Source organism: Hirundo rustica, chromosome 9 (assembly GCF_015227805.2).
Source record: "Hirundo rustica isolate bHirRus1 chromosome 9, bHirRus1.pri.v3, whole genome shotgun sequence".
Lineage (NCBI taxonomy): Eukaryota > Metazoa > Chordata > Aves > Passeriformes > Hirundinidae > Hirundo > Hirundo rustica.
This window is the reverse complement of record NC_053458.1, coordinates 6,033,980-6,061,483: the sequence shown is the minus strand read 5'-3', so window position 1 is coordinate 6,061,483 and position 27,504 is coordinate 6,033,980. Positions and strand designations below refer to the sequence as shown.

At 40.7% G+C, this 27,504-nt stretch overlaps 1 protein-coding gene across 4 annotated transcripts in view; it reads left to right on the top strand.

The window, feature by feature from the left end:
• The window catches only part of OSBPL9 (oxysterol binding protein like 9), a 56,641-nt gene extending 29,726 nt beyond the window's left edge, over positions 1 to 26,915 (top strand). For 3 of the 4 annotated variants that reach the window (XM_040072340.2, XM_040072343.2, XM_040072344.2), the window contains 20 exons: positions 4,111 to 4,206; positions 5,947 to 5,994; positions 10,062 to 10,091; positions 10,888 to 10,938; positions 15,005 to 15,043; positions 18,001 to 18,094; positions 18,536 to 18,637; positions 19,067 to 19,226; positions 19,907 to 20,019; positions 20,278 to 20,396; positions 21,656 to 21,741; positions 21,972 to 22,140; positions 23,174 to 23,258; positions 23,528 to 23,638; positions 24,028 to 24,091; positions 24,205 to 24,345; positions 25,204 to 25,282; positions 25,612 to 25,703; positions 26,068 to 26,203; positions 26,284 to 26,915. In XM_040072340.2, the coding sequence (XP_039928274.1) occupies positions 4,111 to 4,206; positions 5,947 to 5,994; positions 10,062 to 10,091; positions 10,888 to 10,938; positions 15,005 to 15,043; positions 18,001 to 18,094; positions 18,536 to 18,637; positions 19,067 to 19,226; positions 19,907 to 20,019; positions 20,278 to 20,396; positions 21,656 to 21,741; positions 21,972 to 22,140; positions 23,174 to 23,258; positions 23,528 to 23,638; positions 24,028 to 24,091; positions 24,205 to 24,345; positions 25,204 to 25,282; positions 25,612 to 25,703; positions 26,068 to 26,203; positions 26,284 to 26,358 (1,890 nt within the window). In that variant the 3' untranslated portion in view covers positions 26,359 to 26,915. The remainder of the gene's footprint in view (positions 1 to 4,110; positions 4,207 to 5,946; positions 5,995 to 10,061; positions 10,092 to 10,887; positions 10,939 to 15,004; positions 15,044 to 18,000; positions 18,095 to 18,535; positions 18,638 to 19,066; positions 19,227 to 19,906; positions 20,020 to 20,277; positions 20,397 to 21,655; positions 21,742 to 21,971; positions 22,141 to 23,173; positions 23,259 to 23,527; positions 23,639 to 24,027; positions 24,092 to 24,204; positions 24,346 to 25,203; positions 25,283 to 25,611; positions 25,704 to 26,067; positions 26,204 to 26,283) is intronic. The other variant, XM_040072342.2, reaches the window with a different exon arrangement.
• Positions 26,916 to 27,504: the final 589 nt, after the last annotated feature.

Genomic DNA, 27,504 nt, shown 5'->3' with positions numbered 1-27,504 from the left:
TCTGATGAGGTATTGTGGATGAAAGGAAAACATTCACTCCTTCAAACTAACTTACACAGGAATTTTGGGTTGGATTTGGAACCCTAATTAGATGAAGAATGTGGAAGTGTCTTCAAAAAGATAAGAAATTCCACTCTGTACAGCTTTATGTCTTCTTCCCCCAGGAAAGTTATTATCACAATGCTTTTATTTGAGAAATATAGTTGAATTTTTCTGGTATGCTTCTTCTAAGGGTGATGCAATCTTTTCATCCAATCTGAGTTTGAAAGAACTGGTATAAATTAGGCTGAATTACTTCTCTGCATGGACAAGTTTTGAATACAAATGCATTAGAGATATGTGTGACTTCTAATTTGGAGGACAAGGAAACAACATGAAACTCCCTTGGTGCTAGCAGTTCTGCAGTGAAAATAAGGCTCATAATATGTATTTTAAAATAGGTTCTATTTCCTTGTTGCCCTCCTGTTTCCCTCCTCCTCCAAAAAAAAGGTTGTGTATGAAGGGAATAATTTTGCCGGACCGTTAGCATGTGAATTGTTTACTCAACTTGAGACCAGCATGGAAACCCTTCCCTAGGAAAACTGTCCTGGTCTGGTCACTCCACATCGCTGGGGATCGCAGGGATCCCACTGGGACACCTCAGCCTGCTCAGTGCTGCTGGGCACTGCCTCCTCCTGCACACACTGGCATTCAGAGTGCCCTGCAGAGTCTGGGCATTAAGCTTTTGCTGGGTCCTGCAGGGGAGGGACATTCCAGAAGTTGTGGGAGAGAGGGAGGATGAGGGAAAGAATGCTATGGTAGCTTTTTCTCTTTTCTCTAGAGTTCTTATCAGTATGGTTTTCTTGGTGGGGAGCAGTTGGACATCAAACAACTTGTTTTGACACCAAACTTATTGGTTTGGGAGGTGTTGGGCAGACTAAAATTTTTTAAAATTACATACTTCTGCAGCTATTTCATCTGTTAATTCTTTTAAACTTACATGAACACAGGGTCTTTATTTGAGGTTCATAAACTGTACTTACAAGTAGATGTAGTTACTCAATAGAAAAACAAGTTACAGTACTTCAGATAGGTACTGACAGTAAGATAGAGTATTTCTGAAGCTCAGAAATAGTCTGGATTGCTGTTCTCCATAATTTGAAGATACTTATTTTAGAATCACAGGATGACTTCAGCTGGAGGAGACCTCAGGAAATCACCTGTTCCAAGCACCTTCTCTCTGCAAGGCGAACTTGTGCTTTAGATCAGGGAGTCAAAAGTCAACTCCAGAGTCTGGAACTCTGCCCTCCAAGGGTGGAGGTTCACCAGTATCTGCAGGTGACCTGTTTTGTCAGCCTGTGAATAGGTGAGCAGCACATTTTACAAGTTCCTCATGAAAATCTGATTGCTCTTTGAGATGTGCAGATTCCCAGTGTACAAGTTTACCAAGCTGTTAAATGCCATTCTAGTGACTCTGCTCACCTATTTCTTTTGAAGCCTCGTGGCAGGGAAGGAGAGGAAGGGTCCCTATTTTACTCTTACTGTGGCTTTGAGTGACCAGAAAAATCAAGAAATAAGCGTTTGTTATGCAAGTCTACACTTTGTTTATCTCCTCTTTCTAAATTACTGCTGGGTTTGAAATACTGATTGATTTTGTTTGCTATTTATGCAAGCTGATTTTCTATGGTATTCCTCAACTTTTCCAAGTATCTTTTGGTTTTCCGTTCTAAAACTATGTGACAACTTAAATTGTTAACCTAATCTTGTATAATACAGACTAATAAATTTGCTGAGATTATCAAATTATATCTTAACCCTACCCAAGAGCAAATTGGTGAGGTGCTGCAGCTTTAAGTATCTGTACTTTGAAAAATTTTTCTCATGTTTCATCTCTGTTATGTTCAGCTTGACACTTATACCTGGTTTTATGGCTTTGTCTTTACATTGTTTGAAGTTTTCATTTTCTGATAGAACTTCTTAGGTTACAATTTTCACTCTGTGTTTTGTGTGGGTGTCTGCTCAGTTGTAACACTGAATGTTTTGATCAGCTTTTCACTTAGTTCTTAGAGCCTGAAACTTAAGAATGGCATTTTATCTTTAAGCCACAACTAAAAACACCAGATAGTTACATATTAGTAGTCATAGAGTGAGGGCTGAAATAAAAATCAGCGTTTTCATGCATCATACAGATAACATGCACTGTAAACTATATTTCTGTCTTCAGCAGAAATTTCCTGTATAGTTCACGTGGTTTGGTATATGAAATCTGACCTCTAGGATTTTTAACTGAGCTTGCAGGACCATTTGCTGAACTGATGAGGTTGGCTGGTAGCTGTACAGACAATTCCATTTTCAACAAGGAAATTGCATACTAATTGCACATGATTTCAGATGTAGTTTCAGTCTAATTTAAATTAGTTTGAGGGAGTATCAAAAGTTTCTCGGTTGAGAGCGCTCTTCTTTCTGCCTATTAGTTTTTTTTGATAACCTGTTACACTCAGTGCTCTTTGTATTTATTTTTTGTCATAGTCAGAATGGTTTCTTTTTTTCTCATCTCCTCCTCCCTCCTCCTTGTTTCACACCACTATTTCTAAATTTGGCTGGTGTTGACTATCTAATACAGATGAAGTATTTTTTTGGATTACAAACCCATCTGTATGGATAGATTTGTTCCTGTAGAGCTGTTGTCAAGATCTGCATGGCCATCTATAGCAAATGAGTAAAGAATAATATTTTCTACAGATGGATTTATGGTTTTAGGCTGTGTTTGATACTGTGCAAGTCATTCCACTACTGCACAAAAGTGCTCACATCTCGAATGAGCCATCAATGAAACTCTTAATATGATGGCCCAATATCATATAAAAATAAGATAAATTGTCTATTCTGACAGAGCAAACAATGCCAAAGAAGACATTACACCAATGTGGAATTTTACAAATACAGATTGCCCATCTTCCTCCATGAGAAATGTTTTTCCCCACTGGTTGATCTTTACATGCTCAGACTCTTGAGATCCTCAGCGGTTCAAACAGCAGGTGATGGTTTCAGAAGAGTTTGAAGTTGTCCTGTTTGAGATCAATGTGAACATATTGAGGCTCGTGGCAAAGTTGTCACTGCTGTGATGTTCTCAGGATTATATTATCTTACAACTGATGTTTGTTTCTTTATCCTTCATGGGTTTTTCCTCCTATATATGTTTATCTTACAGTGTACAATTTTTTTCCAACTGGCTGTGCTTCAGTATTTGTTTCACAGTTCCATTTGCATTAAAGGTTTTATATAAACAAACCTTTAATGTGTTTACATCACATACGTGCATGAAGGCAGAAATAATCAAGAATCCTCTCTTTTCTTTCCTCTAATTAAAGATGTGGTATCCCAGTGGGAATTTGTTTGGGTCTTTAAATCAACGGTGTATCAGTTTAAAGACAGGGATTATGTTATATACAGAAGTATGCTCCGAGTGTTATATTATTAGGAGAAACAAGTTTCCAAGCAAGAAAATATAAAAGTAACCATTGTCATTGCACTGATACGTTGTCCTTGGTGGTGCAACAAAATGTCAAAACTCAGAACAGTGACAAGTATGCAAATCATTACAGCTGTAAAGGAACTAGGGCAACCAGGACTAATAATTTTCAGATCAAAGGTATTTAAGAAAAGATTTAGCAGTTCTTAGCTAGGGAGCTGTGAGTTGAGCAATACTCTCTGAAGTGCGAAAAGTGCAGTTATCCCATTGGGTATGATTTGGGCTTCCCTAGCAGAAATGTAAGGATATGGAATCACAAGACAGGCTTCAGAAAAATGTGAATTCTCCTTTATATTTTATAAAGAAGCTTTAATCAGTGTAATTTAAGAGGATTTGTTCAATCATAACTAATGAAATACTCTGGTGTGTGATGATTATACCCCCTCTGAAAATGTGGAGCAATTTACTGCTACTGATTTAGCTGCAAATAGAAGCCAAATGTGTTCAGCTGTGTGCCTGTGTTTGCACGTGGCAGGATGAGAGGCCAGGCAGCATTTTCTCAGTCAGATGGCAGGCAAAGCCATATTGTTGTTGTCTTTTTTTTCCTCCTCTGAAACAGTAATTAAATATTTGAATTTTATTTGTTTATTTATTTCTAGGGTGTGGATTCAGGATTTGTTCCCAGCGTTCATGATTTTGACAAGAAACTTACTGAGGCTGATGCTTACTTACAGATCTTGATCGACCAGTTGAAGGTATGGTGACTAAATGCTGCTTTTAGTGGGTTGGGGGTCTGTTTGTCAGGCTGGATTTCAAGGCCAGCTTGAAAGGAAGCTCAGCACAGAGAGTCAGTCGAGATGAAAATGCCTTTCTCTTAGGATTGTTAAAATGGAGTTGAAAATTAGAATATCATAAGCAGATTTATATAAAATGGTTTACAATGGCTGAAAGATTCTGTTTTATATAAAACCTGTATGGAAATGGTTAGGATAAATACATTGTTTCATTTTAAAACATAATGAAACCATTGTACTGCTCGTAGCATTTTAGAATCTATCTTGAGATGATTTTGTCAAGTGATGTGTAACTTCAGTTGCAGATAGTTTCAGACTTTGTTGCAGTGGTGGCAGATAATCCATGCTTTGTCCTTGAGTGAAAACATTCTGTAGGAATGTTGTACAATGCAGCTCTTTTAAAGTTTGGATTTTAAGAATAGATGGGAACGTGAGGAACACTGAGGTCGTATCTCTCAGTACTCACCTTATTGAGAAAAACACTTTTTGCTGCTGCTAAGGACACCTTTTTTCCCATGACTCAGCAGGTTAAAATTGCTGTTAAATTGCTTCAGTTCTGCTGGGTTGGATTTTTTTCCCTGATATAATGTGCAAGTATTGCATGTGGGATATTCAGCAAAAATTCAGTTGCAGGGTAGGGTGGAGAGGGGGATGAGCGCAGCAACAAAAATGAAGATAGGCAGAAGAGATGCAAACAAAATTCAGAGCTGCCCTGCAAAGACTTGATCAGAAGCTGTCTTTGCCACTCTGGAGCCATCACTTCACTGACAGAAGGTATTTGAATGTTTACACCTTCTAATTGTGATTTCAGGCCAGCCGGGGGGAGGGGGATAGAAATTAATTGATAATGAAAGATGAGTCAGTTTGAGGATGGACAGAGGCCAAGATCACCGTCTATTTTTAGAAGTAGGAATCAGCCCTCAAGGGAAAGGGAACACATGAGTAGGTTTGAGGCAGGCATTGAGTGGAGAGCTGCAGCTCACTTCCTAAAAATTGCATCCTCTTCTCTAAGCTACAGGGGTGGATGTGATGAACTTTTAGCATTACCCAGTCTTTTCTCTTCCTTGAACCACTTCATGGCTGTGTGTGCACCTTAGAGTGCCCTTGGAGACCTCTGTTAACTCCTTCAGCTCAGCCTGTGTTAAATGCACATGCAGGCTTTTCAGCGAGCCTTTCTTTCTCTTTTTGTTGCACCTCATATCCCACTTTTAAGAAAATAAATTAATGTTAGGAAGTCATATCTTCCCCAAAAAACACACTTACAAATCTTACTTGATTTGGATCAAGTACCTGAATCAAGGTACCTGGAAGGGTTGATGAGAGTGAAAGCTTTTGGTTAAATGCTTCATATGCCCCAAAGGTTTTTGCTGAAATAGAACAAAGGCAGCTGGAGGTGTTCTGATGAGTTCAGTTACGTTACTTAACCTCGCCTTTTTGTTCAAATCGTGGTAGAATTCTCAGGCTTAGCTGTGAGATTTGGTCTCTTGCAGGATGGGATGATGTGAGAAATCTGTTACAAATTTGTTATGTCACAAATGCCATAAAGAAATGTTAGACCAAAATTCCTTTGGATCCTAATACCAGGGTTGTATGACTTTATACTTATTAAATGTTTTTTGTTTTGAAATGTTGGTGTTTCTGTCTGATTTTATATGGAAAAATAACACTTTCAGTATTTTCACAAGAATCTCTTTCTTTCAGCTCTTTGATGAAAAACTCCAGAACTGCAAAGATGATGAGCAGAGAAAAGCAAGTACATTTTTTCTTTAAAATTGCGTGTTTATCAGGTGGTCTTGTACATTACTTTGCTCTAGTAGAAATGCTAAGTGCACATTTATTGAGTTGTCAGAATCAGTTCAAGCAATTTGAACAACTTAAAACAGTTGTGTTGTGACTAAGTTGCCCCAAAAAATTTAGTAATAATGGGCATCGTAACATTAAAAAGATTCCAGTCTGTCAGAAATAATTGCTCCTCTGCTATCCATTATATTGAAATGCTTCCAGCAGTGTTGAATGCATTTTAACTTAAATTTGCTATTTTTTAATCTTTAACAAGGGTGAGTGTTTAGTGTTGATAGGAATTACAAAGCTATTCCAAAGGAAAAAAAATATAAATACTCCTAATCATGTATTTCACATAATCAATCTGCATCATGTGTCAGTCTGTGTCACACTGGAAGTCCGAGAATACCACAATTCATTCACTGAGGTGGGGGTGCCAGAAGTGTAGCAGTGGGGAGCACTGCCCTTGAAGCAAGTGTGCAGTTCAATTAAATGGTTTGTGTTCTCTGCATCCCCTCCTGTCCCATCCCAAAATCAGCTCTGCAGGTCAGGCACTGTTCAGGAAAGGCTGGCACATCCCTTTGGTGGTGTGGGTTTGGCATTAATTGTCATGCTTTATTAATTGTCATTAATTTGTGTGTGTGGAGGAAGGATTTAACAATTCCTTATGAAGGGTTTGTTACAGAGGAGCTGCTTCTCTTCAGCAAATGCAGTAATTTCGATATCGTGAAGTAGTGATGTGTTTCATCCTTGTTCCCTCCCTCAATGTCTCTTGTGGAAGACAAGTTGTGTTCTCTTGGTGTTTGTTTCCTGTTTTGAAAACTCTTTGAGGCTTTGGTTAGTTATACTTCTTTATAATGGTTGTGACCTTTCAAGTGTTATTCATCTTGCTGCTGTCTTGGGGAGTTCCTTCTCATGTACAGGCTTTTAAAAGAGCTTTGAAGTACATCTCTGTCAGTGTGTTTAATCTCTAGACAACTGACCACAAGGGTAAGGTCTAAGGATTTTGTATTTCTCCTTCAGTGTGTCACATTGGGAAGAGTTGTCCTTCTATTTTGACCTCCCTCCAGATGCTACTTTGCAGATCAGGCAGTACTTTCTTTTTTCCTGTGGCAGTGCTCCTAATCCCTAGAGACTTCCCACATGTTGTGCTGACTTCTTTCTTTACTTCTGCAAGGTATCTATGGGACAGCTGGATTGACTTTATAGAGAATGGAGGAGGCTCATTTAGAAGAGCTTGGTGTCCTTGGGTTTTAAATCTTGATGAGGACTGCTATTACTACAGATTCCATTTATTCTCTATTAAAAATGAAAAAGACTTGATCTTGAGATCTCCTGATGTTTGTATCTGATTGCAGAGGAAGGGGAGGGAGATCTGATCTGAGAGTGCTGGTGTTTCAAGGTGAAGATGAGACAGGACCTTGCTTTCTTACAGTGTTACCAATATTGCTGGTGGGAACTCCAAAACAGCTTTTCTGTTCAGTTTTATGTAGTTATCTTGACCACACATCAGGGAGAAGAAAACTGAAGCACTCAAAGGCGTCAGAACAGCAAAGAGGTGCATGTTTGCAGGCTGGAACAAAACTGACCTTACCCCACAGGATTTGGGAGGCAGGTGCAGCCTGCTTAAGCTGTTTGCTTCAAAACAAGTGCTTTTTGTGAAGTAAATCCAAGGCTGAGCGCACAGATTTGGGTTGTACCTTACAGATTTCAACCGTGAGTCAGCTCCCCCTGCGTGCCTCTGCTGCCTCTGTGCTGGATGAACTCTTCCCTCTGTAGTCACTTGATTGTTGAATGAGGCAAAAATCATGTTGGATAAGATAAAATTAGCTTTCTCAGTGATTTCCTAAGAAATCAGATGTCAAGGCGATGTCATGAGCAGCAAGTAGAGGGAGTAGGTTCAGCAGCAGCCTGCAGTTTGATTAGATTAAATATAGCAAATTGCATTCTGCAAATGTGGATCTGCAGGAAACTGGTGTTTCAGATGAAAACCAATCTGAAACAAGATCTTACTAAAATTTTGTCTTCATCAGTTTTCAAAGACTAGGGATGATGAAAAGAGAAAATTGTGGTAAATGTTTGGTGGTTCTTGATTTGTTTTATTGGTAACGTGTTTTATCTTCAAGGTACTTGCTTATGGTTTTCCTTTCAATTTTGTAGTGTCTAAATTATCAAAGTTCTGTGTGCTGTGTTCTTGCAAGGTGGTCATAGAGCACAAATGTGAAAAATACTGGATCAATGCAAACTGCTTAATTTGGCCGCTTTACAAAGGATTCATTTCCATAAAGGAAAAAACTATGGCTCTATAATTTGTTGAAAGGTCTTAGAAATCTGCTTGTCCTGAGGTTTTTTCCCCTCTTGATCTTCCATGTGATCTTTGACAAAATTACCCTTTTGTCTGTACCTGTGTGTAAGACTAACACAGTCTCAGTGAACTGGAAAATTACAGATGGGTGGGGAGAAACCAACATCACTGAATTGCATCACTCGGCCTGAGGTCACTTTCTTATTTTCAGCAAAGGTGATGTCACTGAAGGGACTGAGATCTCAGTTTATGTGGTGTGTAAATACCCTGTAACAAGTTGGAGGGAAAAAAATGGGTAAAGAATGATCAAAGCTGCTGATGGCTGCCTCCTGTTGGCTTCACAGCTTTGAGGCTGCATGATCACCTTCAGCTGCATCATCTTTCATCCAACAAGATTTGTGTGTCTGGGTGCATTGCCTATTCTATTCTGGTGCTAAAAGGCTCAAGCCTTCTATGCTGTCATATTTAAAATGCTTTTTTGCATACATGTTGATAAAGTTTAGACTAAAAGTCTCATAGAGACGTGAAAAACAAACAAAAACAAAGCCCAGGAATTTTTAGCTGTTGGCATGTTTCTCTGCTAGGAGCAGGAGTAAGTATAACATAACTTCATGGTGTAACATCCCTTATATGATATCTCCTGGATAAACATGGTGCAGGCTTTCCACTGGTAAAGGCTGACTCTGGGTTCTGTTTGGCCATCTCTTGCCAGTTAATTCTGAAGAAAATGTACAGCATTCTTCGAGTACTATCTAGAGCGTCACTGAAAATCTCCCCCCAGGAACTGCCTGAGAGGCTGTCACCGCGTTTGCTTTCTTTTTAATCCACAAAGTGGGAGTGTTCATTTCTGTGGATTTATAGCTGCATGTTCTTCTCTTACACTGTAGGCTTTTGCTTGCAGTGCCTGGTGCAGGGAAAGGATCCTTTACACACTTTGATTATTCAAGAATCAAGAAGATTGTGACTCGAGTCACATGAGATACTCAAATTAATCAAAACAAAGAGGTCCTGTAATTGCATTAGTAGATGGTCAGTGCTGAGTCCAGTTTAGTGATTTTGCTTTCTGCAGACTGAGCCAAGGACATCAACAGGAAGCATCTGCTCCTGAACCATGTCACACTGATGTGGAACATGGCATGCAGATGCCTTTTGCATGCCTGGGGTGCAGTTCCACACAGGAAATCTTTATGAAGCAGTGTTTCCAGATAAAATTTAGCAGGCAGATTTCCAGATGCACTTTTATTGGAGGCGTAGAAAGAGCAAGAACATGTGTGCACTGTTATTTTCTGTGATTTGTTTCAAGCTGTGCTTAACTGCAAATGTTTATTGGACTTGAGTGATGGTCACTTCATGTAATAGTGTTGAAATGTGCCACCATTCAGTGCACTTTATAAGGATACAAAATGAACTTGGAATCTTCATGCTGCATTTCATTTTTGCTGATGTTATGCAAAAAATGAAGTACAGATTTTCATGGGTACATGTGTACAATGTCACTTTAAACAAAAAAATCTTAACCTTGTCATCTTTAAGCTTTAATTATCACTTTGACTTCAGTCTTGTCTTGAAAATTTTGTCTATATATGCAAATAGTCTTTAACATGTTGGTTAAGGGCTTTTTTCCCTCCCCCAGTTTAAAATTAAAATATTGTGTTTATACAGTATTTAGGTCAAACTAGATGCTGGAAATTCTGTCTTTAATCACACTGTCTTAATTTTTCTTTTACAGAAAATTGAAGGTCTCAAAGAAACAACTAGTGTAAGTTTCTTTAATTTTTGTAACTATTATATATTGATTCTGAAATTCACCTTATTTTCTTTGGAAAGTTTTGAAAGCCTTTTTACAGAAAAATGAGAATCCATATTAGGTCCAACATTGTGATGGCAAAGACAGCCTGGTTCTGGTGCTGTATTCAGGTTTCTGTCCAGCACCTTGGAATCATGGAATAGTTGAGGTTGGAAGGAGCCTCTGAAGTTTTGTAATCCAACGCTATGCTCAGAGCTCCATCAGCTGGAACAGGTTGCTCAGGACCAAAACTAATTTGGATTTTGAGTAACTCCGAGGCTGGAGGCTTTACACCTTCTCTGGACAATCTATTCCAGTGTTCAGTCATCCATAGAAGAATAAAAGGTGTTTTCTTCTGTTTGAAGTGATTTTCCCCTAGTTCAGTTTGTGGCCATGGCTTGTCCTGTCACTGGGCACCACTGAGAAGAGTCTTGTCCTGTTTTCCCCTGCTTTCCCAGTCAGATATTGATCCCCCTTGATGAGGTCTCCCTGAGCTTTTCTCCCCATGATAATTTACCTGCCTGCAGCACTTGGGGAGTTCAGAGCTGGCCCCCATTTCACCCTGACAGCCTGCCTGGTGTGTGGCTTTGGAAACTTCAGCTTTCTGCTGCTGTGCTTCTGTCTCTGGAAAAAAAAGGGGGAAGGGAAAGTAGGGGTTTTACAGAAGTGAGTGTCCATTTAGTTCACACCCAATATGCTATATAGCTAATACATAAAAAATATTAAGGGATAGTAACACCATTTCTTTCTGATGTTTTTCTTTTCCTAGAGCATGGTAGAATCAATAAAACACTGCATTGTGTTGCTACAGATTGCTAAAGTAAGTGCACTATAAACTATTCTGAATTTTAATGATACAGCATTAATCTAATTGAAACCTTAAAGTGCCTTCTGTATGATCCAGGAACAAGAAAACAATTATAAATTGATTTATCCATTATATATTTTAATGAAGTTTCTGAAATACTGTATTCCATGGCAGACACTCCTCTTAATGCTCATGGTAACAATCATGTTGATTCGAGTTTTCTTTCAGATAAACTTTCTTTTGCAGAGTTTGCTATTAGACTAAAGAAGAATTTAGACAAATGTCAGGTTGACAGAACAGGAACTTAACAAAACTCTTCTTTCTGCTCCATTTAAGAGTGTGGTTAAGTAAAAAGGGGAGAAAGATGATGTAAATCATGAAACTGGTTTGGCAACAGGTCTGAAGTTCACAATGACGTTGGAACTTCTTGAAGTTAGAATTGCATTATTTGAGAATGCAGTGTGGGTAATGCATTTATGCTTTTCACCTACATGTTTCGTTAAATTTTAAAATTTGGGGAGTTTTGGATTTACTTTTTTGCAAATTCTGCCCTTACAGGTTCAACATAATATATTTAGGATATGTTAATTATGAACTGCAGATTTATATCTTGTGACCAAAGTGGAGGGAGGTGATATTTTGCGAAGAAATAAAGGTATTTTCAGAATTTCAGGCTGATTTACTCAGAACACATTCTGACTTATCCAGAAATAGGCGTGGGCTCTTCAATTATTTTTTTTCTGTAATCTAGATCAACTATTTTTTTGGTGGCTTTGGAATGCAAGACTGCTGTTTGTCTTCATTTTAGATGCCAGATATGTTGTACAGAATTTTGAGTGCAGTGAAAATTGAAGTATTTCGACTCTTATAGGATCAAAAGCCATTCACTGAAAGGATCAGTGCATGTTTTGTGAAATTCAGTTTTCATATCTACTACTTAAGAATTTGTGTAATGTTTGTTAATTAACAGGTTTGTACAAAACCAAGGCTTCTTTACAAGCGCTAGGGTTGAAACACTGAATTAGTTTTGTGCCACATGAATTTGGAGCCAGTACAGTCTTTATTTAACAGGCAGTGATGCTACTTCAATCCTTCACTGTAGTGCCAGCAAGAAAAGCCTTTGTGTTTAATTTGCTGTCATTTAGTCCTGGGTTTATTTAGAAGCGTTTTAGTGCAGTGAGGTAATTTTTTAGGGATTTGATGGAGTCAATTGTAGATAGGTTAGATAGTAATATGCTGATTTTCTTAGCTGTATGTGATTTGCTGTATTGAGGAAGCTGTTGGAGAAACTGCAAGGAATTACTTACTCATTTTTTTCTTAATTACTGTATAAGTGTGTATAATAGTTCTTCTTTTCACAGGAGTTTAATTCCTATGAATTTTTACTCTTTTTAAAATACTCTATGTAATTAGCAAATGTGAAATTGCAGAGTTATAATCTGCTTTTCAGGCTGTTGATCAGAGCTGGTAAAGGGTGGCTGAGTTATCTTCTTTCTGTCGAATATCAAATCCTGTTTCTGCTCGGTGTGAGTTTATTGGGAGCTAGACAAACATGACCACTTATCAAACAGGCTGATGCTAAGCATATTTTGAAGTTCTTTAGGTGGTTTGCTGATGATGGACAAAACTGGTAGTGGCAGATGCAGTCATTTAGCTCAGGTTCAGTCCTTTACTGTCCCAGCTACCATGTAGTGTAAAAGCAGGTGGAATTTGAGTCCACCAAAAGTGCTAGCACTTGCTTTTTGTAACACTAAATCAGACCTTGAAGTCCTTCTTTCAGTACCACTAAATATTAACCAGTGTAAATAGGTGAGCTTATCCACTAAGGAGTGGGGGTTTATTGTTTGGTTTTTTGCTAAACCATATCTAAAGCTCTTTTGGAGCTGTTGAGGACAAGCTGGGTTAAAGGGGTGCCTTCTGCACAGCTGATTGCAAGATGTTGATCCACATAGAGTGAAAAACAAAATCCCAGTACTTTAATAACTTTTTTCTGCTTCATCTCTTCACCTTCTTTCTCTCTCAGGCAGCTGCACATGTTGACTTGGGAATTCTGTCTTCATCCCCCCCCCACCTTTTCCAATAACTGTGTTATTATCCTGATTTCCTACTGCTGTAGAAAATTTGTAATACAGAGGGGTTTGGTGCTTTTTTCCCCACAGTTCTGCGAGTTGCTTGTGTATGATGCAATCTCTGTGTAGAAATGTGTTGTGCCTGACTGTAGCTTTGTGCTCTCCATTAGAGACCTTTTAAGATTGCGCAGGTTTTTTTCCCAAATCTGTAGGGCAAGTATGGCTGCTGACTGACGCTGCTGAAAATAAATCCTCTTAACACCACCCTGCACCCCATTTTTACTTTTACAGTGCCTTTCTCATTAGGAGACAGACTTGCCAATCTGTGTACTTTGATAGTGTTACCACTTCTCTATATACTTAGAACTCTCTGTTTCCAACACACAACCCTTTATTATGTGGATTATTTTGGAATATCGAAGCAAACCTGGATTTTTGATTGCTGGAGTTTTGTTTCTTTTTTAATTGTGCGTTCAGTTGTTTTGTTTCATGGATTTTTACCTGTGTTAGTATTTGGATGGTTAAATTTTCATTAAACTTGCTGATAAATCGAGTGTGTAATCATGCCATTCATACTGAGGTGACTCATGACATTTTCCAAATAATGAAGTAAATACCAGCTAAACAGGAATATGTCATAATACATTCATTGCTTATCAAAAAGCAGTCGAAATAAACAAAGTGGGATGGGCAGGTGGAGCATTTGGCTTTTGTGTTGTCCCCTTTGTGTGTGTGGCAGTTGAAGATGTTCAGCTTTGCTGATGTGAAATACATGAGATGTTCTGCCAGTGATGTGGTAAATAAACCCCAGTCGTAGAAGTATATGTGTGTTATGAATAAATTTTGTAATTAGATATTTAGTTTTGCATCCTTTTCCACTCCATTTCTGGCCTGCCTGCCCAGTTTTGTGGAATTTCTGCCTTCCCTACCTTATTGATGCTGCAACTGGTGCGTTACTGCGGTGGGATAGCAAGCATCAGCACTCTGCAGCATCTTTGTGGTTTATTTCTTAGGCCTTAGAGATGATGGACACAACGTGGGGCCTTTATGTGTTGGGGGAAAAAAAAGATTCATTTTGTAAATTTGCAACCCAGTGGAACTTCTTGTCCTTGGTGTTCTTTCTGTCATGGAAAGCCAGGCTTCAAAAACGTCAGCTAGCAGATATGAAATTTGGACAGCCCATTGCCAGCTGTGTAAGCTAAGGAAGGATAGATTAAGTATTAAAATATAAATATGTACCAACTTTTTTAATACTACTTGCGGCTTGTTTTTTTTTCTTGTTCCTTTAAAATGTAACTGGAAATCCCGGGGAATACTCTGCAGAAAAGTCTTAAGGTTCACTCTGGGCAAAGCTATGGACTGATGTAGTGACTAATGGGAACTTTGCAGCAGAAGGGAAGGGATTTGGCTTAGTGTTCAGTAAAATTGATGGTGTTGCTGGTGAAGTGTTAAAACTGCGATTGGCATTAGCTGGTCTGCTGCTCAAGTCATTTCCCCTGAGGACAGATGTTTTCCATACATTGCCTGTTCTTTCACATCTGCTTCTAGGCAAAATCGGAGATCGTAAATAACCTAAAAGCATTTTAAAATCTAGTGGATGCCATAAAGCAAAAGTTTAAACCTTTCAACTTCCTTTAACTTCTGCCTTTCTTGTGTGTTAATCACAGAAACCGAGAACTTAATCTTTCAGGGACTTCCAGGAGCTGCAGAGCATATTTTGGGGAGCTCTTAGGTTATAAAGCAGAATGGTACTCTGCAGTGCAGAAAGGATTTTTTAAAATTGTTTGCACTCACATGGACAGGCCCTCAGAAAATGCTGATCTTCAGAGGTGCGGTGGCTGTGTGTGGAATTGTGTCTTCCAAGTTTAGTTACTGTATCACATGACGAGGAACAATTTATGGCTGAAAATGTAAAGATTCCTGAGGGAAACTTGCTGTTCTCGCTTAGCACAGAACTGATAAGTCGTGCAAGATTGTTATGTTGATATTTTTGACATTTTTTCCTTAAGGACCAAAATAATGAGGAGAAGCACGCAGATGGACTTATAGTAAGTTTAAATCTAATCTTTATCTCCTTTTAATTCTGCAGAACATGTGAACAGAGACCTGAATTTCCACTCACTTTTGCAACATGCTTCTTCCTTTCTCTAATTTACCGCTTCCAGTGTCTTGTTAAAATTCCTGTTGAGTCCTTAGCTCCTGAGGTTGGCTAACACCCTTGTCTTTAGAAAACAGAGCGGTCGGTTTTGTACGGAGTGTCTTGAGCAGCAGTGTTGTGACTGGACACCTAGATAAAAATCTGCCACGTGAACAGATGAAAGGGAGAATTACTGGGATAGAAATAGTTCTGTGTTCCATCTGAAGTATCTTCGTGTAGGAGATAGATCTGCTCTCTGTGTGCTTCAAGTAGTTTGTCTTTTCTGCAGCGCTGCTCCTTTGATGCAGAGTTGTGTAATGTCTGTCTAAGCAATGTTTCTTCTTTAATAGAACTTATGCATTTTTAATGTAACTTCTGTCATTTTTGGTTTTGGTCACATGTGATTTCTCTTTCTTTGTTCTTTTTTTGTCACTTGAGTACATTTCAGATACTTTTAATAGGAGATTGGTTGCAGTAAAAACTCTAAAAATCCTAATGTGTTTTCATTAGAGCTGACAGTAATTCCCAGGCCTTAGTTGTTTTTCCACTACAAACAGCTTTTAGCAGTAGGATTTTCTGGTGTGAACCTCGGACTGAAGATGCACATGCATATTATTTATGATAAGTTTTGTGCTCATCATAAATAAGGTGAATTATTATGTGCCCTGCAGATGTGATGTAATTCAGGTCCTAGAGAACAGGTTCTGTGATGTCCCCTGGAAAATAGGAGCTGTGCAGGTGGACACTTGCACAGGCACAGGTGACCTGCACCTCTGGTCTGCAGCTCAGAAATTGCATAGAGATATTGCAGCTTGATAGAGTCTGGGTTTGATTAGCCACTGATCTCATTATCTGTGGGCTGGCTTGCACTGGGGAGGAAAAAATATTTCTGGAAGAATATATTAACTGTGGGTCAGTGATTGTGAAGGTCAACATCACCTTGGGCTAAAGGTCAGGATTTCACTTTAAACTTCGGCAGAAATACAATCGTTGTTTGCTGCCGTGGTGGGGTGAGTCTTGTTTCTGTGGAATTGTTATTCAATTGTTATTAAACTCAGAGTAGGAGACTTTCAGGTCTGCCTTCATCTGTTTCTAGCCCATGAAGGCGTCCCTCAAAATATCCAACGAGAAACTCCAGTTCATGTTGCAGTATGCAGAATTGTTTAAGGATGAGGTTACAATCCTGAATACAAAATCAGAGTTACTTTGTTCTTTCTTTCTCATACTGGTGTTCTGTATCATGTGGATTATTAGTTTCCCTAAAAAATAAAGGAGACATAGATAGCAATAGCATCCTGTGCATCACAGAACCATCTTGGGTTTTAAATCTTAACTCTCAAGATGGGATCCTAATTTTAAACTGTGAACTCTGTGGGACAGGGACCTTCCTTTGCTGAATGCATAATTCCATAAGGAGGTGAAGTACTGGGTAAGGGTCATTGCCTTTCTGCTGGAATTCAGTGGACTGATGGTACCTGTACTGGATTATTTGTATATTGGTTAGTAACACCAATGAAAATGTAGAAAGCTACTTTTATGGCTGTTTTTAATGGAGATATTTTGTAGTGATGAACAGAGAATAATAGTTCTGATTTCAGTTAAAGAAATCCTGTGCTATTAAAAAAAAAAAAAAAAAAAAAATAGAACTTTTCACTGATTTTTACAGTCATACAGTGTCCTGAGTTGAAAGGGATTCACAGGGATCATAGTGTTCCAACTCCTGGCTCTTCACAGGACAGCCCCAAAAATCACACCTTGTGTCTGAGAGCATTGTCCAAACATCCAAATGCAGAACGAAGTTCAGAATTTCAGGTAACCAGGAAAGAAGGCCAGAAAGAAATCTGCCTTTAGTAGGAAAATGGGAGGAAGCTTAAAATGAGCCAGTTTCCCTCAGTCTGAATGCAAACAGAAATTAATGGACTAAAGGGAGAGGAGAACAGTTGTAGACCTTTTTAAATACTGGTGTTAAAAAAAAAAAAGGATAGGGATGAACATACTGACTGAATTTCTGAGCAAACTGAGCAAAAATTTTCATAGTTCTTATAGATCAGGCATTTAAATTGCAAGGCGTTGGCAAAAGGGTTTTATGTGCCTTTTACTCAGCTGACAACTCAGAAGTTCTGGAGGTTGTGCATAAACATAAACAACAAACAGTGCTTAAATAATATTTTGGATTAAAAAACATGGCAGTTTAGATTTCCAAGGGTCTTGATGCATAAAAACCAAGGCCAGTGACTGAAGTCAGTGACTTTTGGGAGCACTGAATTACCTGGTGCTTCCTTTTCCGAGTGCCCACATACAGAAGTAGGTTGAGATGTCCTCTGCTGAGCTGCACTGAACACTGTCAGCTTGCTTTGGGAAGAATTGTGGCAACAAAGCTGCTTCATGGCTCTAAGCACGCTGATAATTCTTGTTTTGATTTATGGGTTGATCTGCTGTGGTCTGAACAAATGAATTTTTGAAAAAAAGAAAAAAAGAATTTGAAAATCCAGATTACCTATCCCAATTTTGGCCAGATAATTTGCATCTACCTTTCCACTCTTTGCATGCGTTATTAATTAACGGACATTGGGTGGCACACCAGAAGCAAGAACCTGAAATAAGAATTCTTCATAGGACGCTTCAAATCTGCATCAAATCCCATTTACTGTGCCGTCTGTGCAAAGAATCAACATATCACCACTTTGAAAGTATTTCTCGTGTCCTCAACTGTCAGTTTGTGTTTTACTTCCTCTCTCAGGGATTCGCTCTCTTGCATTTGGGCGTTTCTCATGCTCACAATGTTCTTGCTATCTGTGCTTTATTTTGTTTTAATTGAGGGGGGGGGGGAGGAAAAATCAAAAAGGCGCTTTTCCTTCTCTTTCCTAGAGCACCATCAACCCCGTGGACGCCGTGTATCAGCCCAGCCCCTTGGAGCCGCCGGGGATCAGCGCCATGCCGTCGCAGGCTGTCACGCTTCCAGGTGGGCTGGGAGCAGCCAGGAGCAGAGCAGTGACCGCAGCGCAGCGGGGAGGGGACAGCTCTGTGTCACACAGGGGAGCTCACACTCAGCTCAGAGGGGCTGAGCAAGGGCAGGGGGGAGGCACAGAGCCTTCTCACCAACCTGCCCCTGCTGCCGGGGAGAAGCTGGTGTGTTTTGCTTGCTCTCAGTTACTGGCTTGTGTTTCTTAACACTCTTTTAAAAAGGAACTGTCGTTTTCAGCAAATGGGTTTTAGCTAAAGAACTGCATTTTTTAAAAAAATGCCGTCTTTGCTTAATAAAAAAAGGACGTGGGTAAAAGTGATAGCTACGCGTTTTTCTGTCCGAATGGCTTTTATAGAAAATGATTTAATTTTTGGAGGTGAGGTGAAATAGCGTGGGATCTCCTGAATTTTGGGGTTAACATATCAAAACATCCCCTAGAACCTGCTCAGTTGTGCAAGTCAGAGCAGCGACCCTCCTCTCTGCCAGTGGGACCTGTAGTAGCATCGCTCGGAAATCAGACTCCAACACCAAATAGTACAGGTACGGTTCTGGGTAACTTTGATTAAGTACAAGAAACCCTGTAATTAGTCATTAAGACAACAATGTATCGGCCTACATCTTGCTGTTAATCAACACCAATTTCAGTGTTTTGTTAAAACAAGGAAGGCTGCTCTTTCTCCCTACCATGTATACACGAGTTTTACCAGCTTCCCCTTGTCTCCCCAGCATTGCGATCTTGCAGTAATTGGAGAAAACACATCCCCTAAACTTTACTGTGCTCTTCATTTTCCTTGTGACTTTCCTTTTGTCGTCTGTTAAACTCAGTATGAACCTGCCTAATTATTGCTTTTAATTTTGTACTGTTTCCTCTTCTGAGTTCACATCAGTCTTTATTGATTTGAACAATCCTTGTTTAAGTAGATTTGGAAAGAATTTGTTTTTATCCTGTGTGTAATTTTTACTCCACAGGGAGTGGGCAGTCAGCCCCTAGCAGCAGTCTCACCTCTCCAAGCCATGTCAACCTGTCTCCAAATACAGTCCCAGATTTTTCTTACTCCAGCAGTGAGGATGAGTTCTATGATGCTGATGAATTCTACCAGAGCAGTTCTTCCCCAAAGCGATGTATGGAGTAAGTAGCTGACAGCGTGTGCTGGATGCAGTTTGTATCTATAAGGGTATGGCTTGTCTGCTTGCAGAAATTGGTTAAAAAAGGTGGGGGAGGTAAAAAAGCCACTTTGTGTAACAGTGAGATCACCCCTGCCCTCAGCCACAGACAGGTGTCTGTGAGGGAGGCAGTTTCTTCCTGTGCTCCTTCCCATTCCATCAGATAGATGTTGACAAACTCCAACAAACCAAACTTTGGAAGCCCCCAGCTGAGATCTGTAATCTGAGACCGTGGTGCATTTCACCTGCATTTGCTGCATCCTTTAATGGTTAAATGGCCAATTCCCTCACACGTTTGCTAGAAGACATTCTTTGAAGTTGGCACCCGTTCTCCAAAATCTCTGTTTACTCTTCATCTTTTATTAATTGGAAGAATTAATTTCAAGAGATGCTGCATATTCCAAAGAGGGATTAGTCAGCTGTTTTCTGCCTTCATGTGTTATCTGAGGCTGCAGGCTGTCCCATTCCTTCAGCCACAATCCATTCTGAGCTTTCTGTGAATTGGCATGCACCACGTATATTCATGTCTGCCACTGCACACTTATTGATGTCTGTCACTAAATTCCTTGTCTGTGAATATCAAATGACAAGAATTTGGTCTGAATTACTTCATTTGGGCTGTGAGAATTCATTACTCTTCTTTAGTTCTTCAGGGTCTGCTGCAGTCCTGACTCGGAGCAGCACAGGGAGCAGCCTGAAACGCCCGGATACCACGGAGTCCCTCAACTCTTCCATGTCTAACGGCACAAATGATGCTGGTAAGGGGCCTGTGTGAGCTGTCAGTAAGGAGTTACTGATTGTTAATCTCTGTGTAAACTGGCACAATATATGCAGGATCATATACCTGTATGGCAAGGTACTTAAGGGAAGTGCTTTATCTACTTTTTCTTTACTAGTGGAAGATTGCTGAACTGTAGGATTTAAAACCCGTATTTTTTGACAGCTACATATGTGCTAATTAAATACAGAATGGTTTTGAAGGTTTAGAGGAAAATAAAAACCATTTGGTCTTTCAGATCTCTTTGATCCTCCCGACGATCGAGAAGATGATGGGGAAGGGGAATCGGTGGAGGAGCACAAAAGTGTTATCATGCACCTCTTGTCACAAGTGAGATTAGGCATGGACCTAACCAAGGTAAACTTGCTGGGGATGGGAGGGGCAGCAAACCCAGAGTTCTGTGTAAGGAAAGGTTTACATAATTTAACTACATATTTGTTCTAAGAACTAGCTGAGCTGTAATCTCTTTAACGTGGTACTTTTGAGTTGGAATTCTTACTGGAAGGGGAAAAGTAGCTGCAGAATATCCAGATGCTAAAATCTGTTTGGAAAAATAGTTTACTACAGAAAGTAGCTGTTTGTTCTCTTTGAACCTCATTCTTGGAGTGCTTGTGAAGCTGGTGTTAGGGGGATGCTGAAATGTTACTGCTGCTTCTGCTTCCTAGAGCTGACCCAAGGTATGGTGACATTCAATAAAGCATGAAGTAAAAGGCAGAAGTAACCATATAGTGAAAAGCTTTGCTTAGTTGGGATCTTAATGAGTAAATAGGTTGCCTGTGTATTTTGAAATGCTACACTTAGGCCTGGCAAGGAAAGAGTTGTGTTCTTCACAGATGGGATTCATGCTGGTGTCTGTCTGAAGGCAGAATGAACAGCATTCTGAAGGTGTTGGTCTTTCCAGGCAGCTTGGATAAATTTAAACAAGTAATTCCAGAGTGAGAAAGGGCAGGAGAGATCAATCCGTCTCCTTAAGTGGATGAATTGAACTGTCCAGCCTGGAATGAACAGTAGATAATAAAAAGATAACACTTTTCTGGGGAAACAGCCAGCAGCTCACAAGCAAACTGCTCAAGGTTTCTGGCAGTTCTGGATAGGAATTGATCCAAACCGTGTCTGTTCTGAGAATTCCTGGGATAGCTGAAAATTGCTGACCTCAAAATAGGCTGCCAGAAATCTTTATGAGCATGTACCGTGTCAGCAACAGTAATTGACATGGATCACACTGAGCAGATCCACAAGAATGGACCTTTGGGGGGCAGGGAAGAGCTTAGCCTTCATCTTGACAGAGACATGTGGCAGGATGAGTGCCTGTAACTGAAAATTGACAGTGTTCACAGAGGTGAAATTAAATCAGCAGTGATGCTGTGATTCAGAAGAGCTTTTGATGTGCTCTGAGTGGGACTAGAATCCATGCAGGCTGAGACTGTTCCTGTTGAACCTTAGGGGTTGTAGAAGGTGCCAACTGACCTGCATATGTCAGAGCTCATTGGCGAGCTCGAGCTCTCAATCAGCTCGGAGCACACGATGCTGTGGGTGCTTTGTTTGCTCTTCACAGCTGGCTTTTGTACAGGATATTCAGATACCTTCAGCCAGATGAGCTGTTTTTCTTCACTCAGGTCGTTCTTCCAACGTTTATCCTGGAAAGAAGGTCGCTGTTGGAAATGTATGCCGACTTCTTTGCACATCCGGACTTGTTTGTCAGGTATTTGGCTTTGGAACGTTCCCTGATTCCCAGACTGGTTATGGCCCTTGTGGGCTGCCAGAAGTTGGTAGTTTTGAAGAGTATTGCTTGGATTTTGGTTAACACTTCAAAACCAGTCAGATCAGTCAAACTTCAAGTTGTAAAACAACCAAGCACCCATAAAACCTTCCTGTAGCCAAAGCTCCCTGTTACACTTCACTCTGCCTGTCCTTTTTTCTCCCTCTCTGTAGCATTAGTGACCAGAAGGATCCCAAGGAGAGGATGGTGCAGGTGGTGAAATGGTACCTCTCAGCTTTCCATGCAGGGAGGAAGGGGTCAGTTGCTAAGAAGCCTTACAATCCCATTCTGGGGGAGATCTTCCGGTGCCACTGGGTGTTGCCTGGCACTGAGGATGACACGGTGAGTTTTTGGTGGTGGTTTTTTGGAGCACGGAATGCTGAGGTGCAGCCCAAAGCTTTGTTAAGTCACTGACTGAAATGGATTATGCTGTGCTTTACTAGCAAATCAACAAACTGTAGCAATTTCTAAACCAATTTTTCCCATTCCTTTCTTGTTTTCTTTGGATGGAAGTATAAAATATATTGCATAACAAAATTTATTGGTTTTTAAAGAACTACTTGATGTGTTGAAAATGTCCTTTTTCCCTGAACTACTTCATTGCACTGATTATTAATTAGTTTATTCCCAATGTTCTGAGGTTTTTTTTTTTTTTTTTTAATTTTTTAAACCAACACAGGCCAGTGGGTTTGGTTTGGTTTTTGTTTTTTGTGGTGTGTTTTCCCTTTTTTTTTTTTTCCTTTTTTGGTACCTCATTTGGGCTCTTTGCCTTAGGAATTTGCCAATGATGGTGTGGGAGGTGCTGTATGTAGCCTCAGTGCAATACATCTAAGCCAATGTCATTATTTGGGTACAAACCATGTATTTTCCCCATTTCCTTTGCTTCCCACCGATTTGTTTGCTCAGATGTTTCTGAGGTGCATTTTTACACTCCATTTGCTGGCATAAAGGCAGTGTTGTGTTTGGGCTTCCATCGCTTCTAACCATGAGTTAATTGCACTTTGCATTCTTTGCCACAGGAAATGAATATTAGTTTATGGTTTTGTGGTACACGAAATCTGATCATTATTAATATGCAGATCAGACTTTTTCAGAAGCAAAACCAAAACCTGTTTGTGCAGCTTAAATATTATTTTGTTATTGGGATTATACACGAGTCTTTCAGTTTAACTGTGTTTTCTGGGGACAATTAAAGACATTTATACTTAAAAATAAGAGAGTAGAAACTCTATCCTTTAGAAAGGATGATAGTTCCAGGACTAAGGAGCCCTGCAATACATTTTTAGAAGCACTTAAAGATGGAGACAGCTCCTCTGGGAAGCTCCCAGTGTTTGCAGGCAGAGTGAGTGATGGAATCCTCTCCCCTGTCCCACAGGAGCCTGTCTCAGAAGGACCAGTCCCCTGGGTCAGCAAAAGCAACGTCACCTTTGTGGCAGAGCAGGTCTCTCACCATCCTCCAAGTAAGTTGTGACAGTCCCTTTGCCAGGAGAGGGGTGACACTGAAGTCAGCTCTTGGCTTAAATCTTGGATTTATGCTTTCTCTCCAGATTGAAAAGCTGAAAATTGATAAAGGCTGAAAAAATTTGAACTGCTGTTGTGAGAAACTAACTGCAAACTCTGTTGCCACATTAAGTGTGAGGCACCAGGGGATATTTCCCAATGAATGGATTTGGGAACAAAGGTGTCAATGTCTTGTGTTGCTGTTTTTAATGCCTGCCTCTTTCTTCAGTTTCAGCCTTTTATGCAGAGTGTTTTAACAAGAGGATACAGTTCAATGCTCACATATGGACCAAGTCCAAATTCCTAGGAATGTCTATTGGGGTCCATAACATAGGGCAAGGTATGTGTGTGTAAACTGAACAGCAGAGAGAAATTGAATTCTGCAACTAGGACTATTCATAGACTAATTTGCATAAATTTAAAGTCATCGTACTAAATGTAAGCAATGGTTGAATTTATGTAGCTGGAGCTTATGTACCTGGGAATCAGAGATTCCTTCCACACAATCTGTGTGCTGAAAACACCTAGGGCCCAGTTTTTCCCCAAAATCCAGTCATCCCTGCCTCCTCCAGCAGCTGGGCATTCTCAGCACCCATTAAAAATGAAGCTCCTCACCTTTCCTTTTCATGGCACCTGTCTTTAATGGCATATTTCATGGGATCATCACAAAAAGTTGTGTAGAGGTTTTGCTTCATGTTTTTTAAATCTATCTTTGTTTTTCTTTCACAGGGTGCGTTACATGCCTAGATCATGATGAACACTATATTTTAACTTTTCCTAATGGCTATGGAAGGCAAGTAAATGCTCTAATGGGTATTTTCATTTTTAATGCCTTGTAATGTTTCATTTTTAGTATTTATTGGTCAAGAGCTTATAATTATGTGCATTTATATTTTCTAATTGCAGGTCTATTCTCACTGTGCCGTGGATAGAGCTTGGAGGGGAGTGCAGCATCAGCTGCTCCAAGACAGGTTACAACGCTTCCATCGTCTTCCACACAAAACCATTTTATGGAGGAAAGAAGCACAGAATTACAGCTGAAATTTTGTAAGCAGCTTTCTTCAGCTCACTTTTCCCTTCCTTAAATGCCAGCAGTTTTAGCAAGAGAGTCAAGAGTGTAAAATGCTGAAGCAGCAACACCCAAAGGAACTTAGCTCATGATTACCTGTCATGGAATTGGCCATTTTATATCCAGATTTGTGAGAGGAAGCTGCACAGGCTGTGTCCTACTTTATCCTGCTTGAACACATCCTCAGCTGATTCCCAGAGGGAACTTTGCTCTCCTGAATTATCAGAAGTGTCTCCATCTTTACCTCTCCTAAAAATACGAATCCTGCAGCAAGCCTTGGGATCCTGTTCATAGTGTGTCAGTCAAAGCTCTGCTGCAAATTTCACATTTTTACCTCTGGTTTGGGGGATCTTGGTTAAACCCTGTGCACATACCCAGCACAGAGAATTCAGTGGAGATTCCCATTGCTGTGCTGTCAGCAACTGGATGCTGACAAAATTAGGTTGTTGGGTTTAAATCATGGACACATTGATAGCTGCCATTTCAAAACTGGTGTCTTTTGTTTCCCACTAGTCTGGGGAAGAAGCGGATTGTGAAACCTTTTCAAGCTTAAACTCCCTACCCTAAATCTGTGTGGAAGGCCTGTAGTTGCTTTCCCAGACTCTAAATGCAGGTCCAGCCCTCAGGCAAGGCCTGTTCTACCCTGATCAGTGCCTCCTGTAACTCATTCATGCCAAAGTGTCCCCTTAAACAGAACCCTCCTCTCTTCTGCGCTGGGCATGGACACTTTGGCTGATATAAACCAGGCTTTACGGAAACTAGGACCAAGTTTTGATCCTTTAGGATTTTCCAGTTGCTGTAATACAGCTGAAAAATGACTGTTTGTTTCTCTTTAGTTCTCCAAATGACAAGAAATCCTTCTGCTCCATTGAAGGAGAATGGAATGGGGTCATGTATGCAAAGTACTCCACAGGGGTAACACAGCTCGCTTTCTTTTTTCCCTTTTCCTCAGAAATACAAGATTGTACTTAGAATGGGAGGTTGGGCTGGTTTTGTAGGTTTGGTATTTTATTTTCAACAACCATTAATAGTTGGAACATTCCTATGAGGCTGCCCAAAAGAAATCTGAACTGGGGATAAAACTTGTTCATTTATTCTTAAGGAGGCTTGATTTCTATACAAGAGAATCTGAAGAATTGCCATGGTTCATGGATTTCCTGCTAACCAGTGTACTAGAGTGTGAGGCTGTGTAAATTTGAAGTCCAGCTAAAGAACTGAATGGATTTCTTTATCTTCCACTCCAGGAGAATGCTGTCTTTATAGATACCAAGAAAATGCCTACAATAAAGAAGAAGGTAAGGAAATTGGAGGACCAAGACGACTTTGAGTCTCGCTGGTAAGAACTTCAGTTAACTGGGAGCATTAAGTTTTTATTTTAGTTAGACTCCAGTTTGCAGTACGGGGACTAAGGCTGCACTGCATGCTTTGCTCTCCCTGAGCTCAGGTACAGGCAGGCTGGGCATTTATGGGGGGAGAGGAGATCTGGAGTTCAGTCACATCCTGACTGGGATCAGATGTTCAGGGGGATCTGGAGAGCTCCAGCACAGCCCCCTCCCTCCTGCCTTACCAGCACAAATATCAAATATCCCGAGGGCTTTTCTGCCCTTTCTCTAGCCTGAGATCTACCTTCATTCGCTGCTGTTGTCTACAACTCGCAGCACTCCGCTCCCATAACTCTCCCTTGCCCTTTCTCTTTGAAGCTTATGGAAGGACGTGACCTACAACCTGAAGATCAGAGACATCGACGCAGCCACGGCCGCCAAGCACGCGCTTGAGGAGCGGCAGAGAGCCGAGGCCAGGGCCAGGAAGGAGAAGGAGACCTCGTGGGAAACAAGGGTAAGCTTTATCCCAGCAGGGTGAGCTTCAGCCTTTGCTCCTCCCTGCTCAGCAGCTCACCCGTGGCCCTTCCCTTGCAGCTGTTCCACGAGGACGGGGAGTGCTGGGTGTACGACGAGCCGCTGCTGAAGCGCCTCGCCGCCAGCAAGCACTGAGGGTCCTGAGGCCACCGAGCCTCGGCTGAGCAGAGCTGGCAGCTGAGCCCAGACCCCCCAGCGATCGCGGAGGGCCGTGGCACAGCCCCGCCCCTCGGCTGCAGCGGCTCCTATCTCAGGGATACTGGACTCGCCGAGACAGACAAAGCAATTCACGCGAGGCCGAGCGCCCGGCGGAGCGGCTCCGGTGGCGGTGCCCGGGCTCAGGGAGAGGCCGGGCCCTGGGGCACACACACCTGTAACCACTGTGAACGCCACGGCGGTGGGAGCAGTCGCATAATCCTGGGTCCTACGTATTTAAAAAGCAAGGAACAAAATGCAGGACGTCATTTAAATCTCGCTGATGTTTGCAATGTGTAAATAGGAGGATTCCTCCGCTGGGACAATTTGTTAGAAAATGCTACGTAAATGTTATCTTCCACCTGTACGATAATCGAATCTTTTGGCATTTCAGCGTCTTGCCCAAAATAACTTTGTTATTTTGAGATTGAAATGTAACCATAGGTAATTCTACCCAATGCATCTTAAAGCTTCATAAAATAGATTTTTCAAACTTCTCTTATGGACTTTTTATTTCATAATAAACCTTTGCAGGAAGACTGCTTTCAGTTGAGTCACGACAAATTGATTTTGTGAAACATATTAGCAGTATTTGGTTTTTTTTCACTGGGATAATCATTGCAGCTAAACCTACTTCTTAAAGTAGTTAATGAACTAACAAAATGAGCACTTGCAGCATCCACAGAAGTTTTCTGGACTCCACATCCAGCCTTCAGGAACCTCTGTATTGTGTGCTTTTGCTACAGTTAATAACGATTGAGTTAAGTAGCTAGATGTAGCAATCAAACTACTTTTCTCTCCACAGTTAAATCTAGCTTTTATTTGATTTCACCTTAATTTTGTCTATGTTGCACATACAGAAAAACTAAAAAAGCAGTGAGATGGAAGCCTTGGGCTTTTCTCCCCCTCCCACCCACTGTCGCTGCTCCGGAGCGCTGCAGATCCGTCCCTGAGGAGCTGTGGCTGCTGTCGAGCTGCTGCAGGGATGGTACGAGCCAGGCTGGGCACAGAGGCAGAGCCCACAGCTCCACGCAGCTGCAGAGGAGATCGTGGCACCCGTGGGGCAGTCAGGGCTGTGCCTCTTCT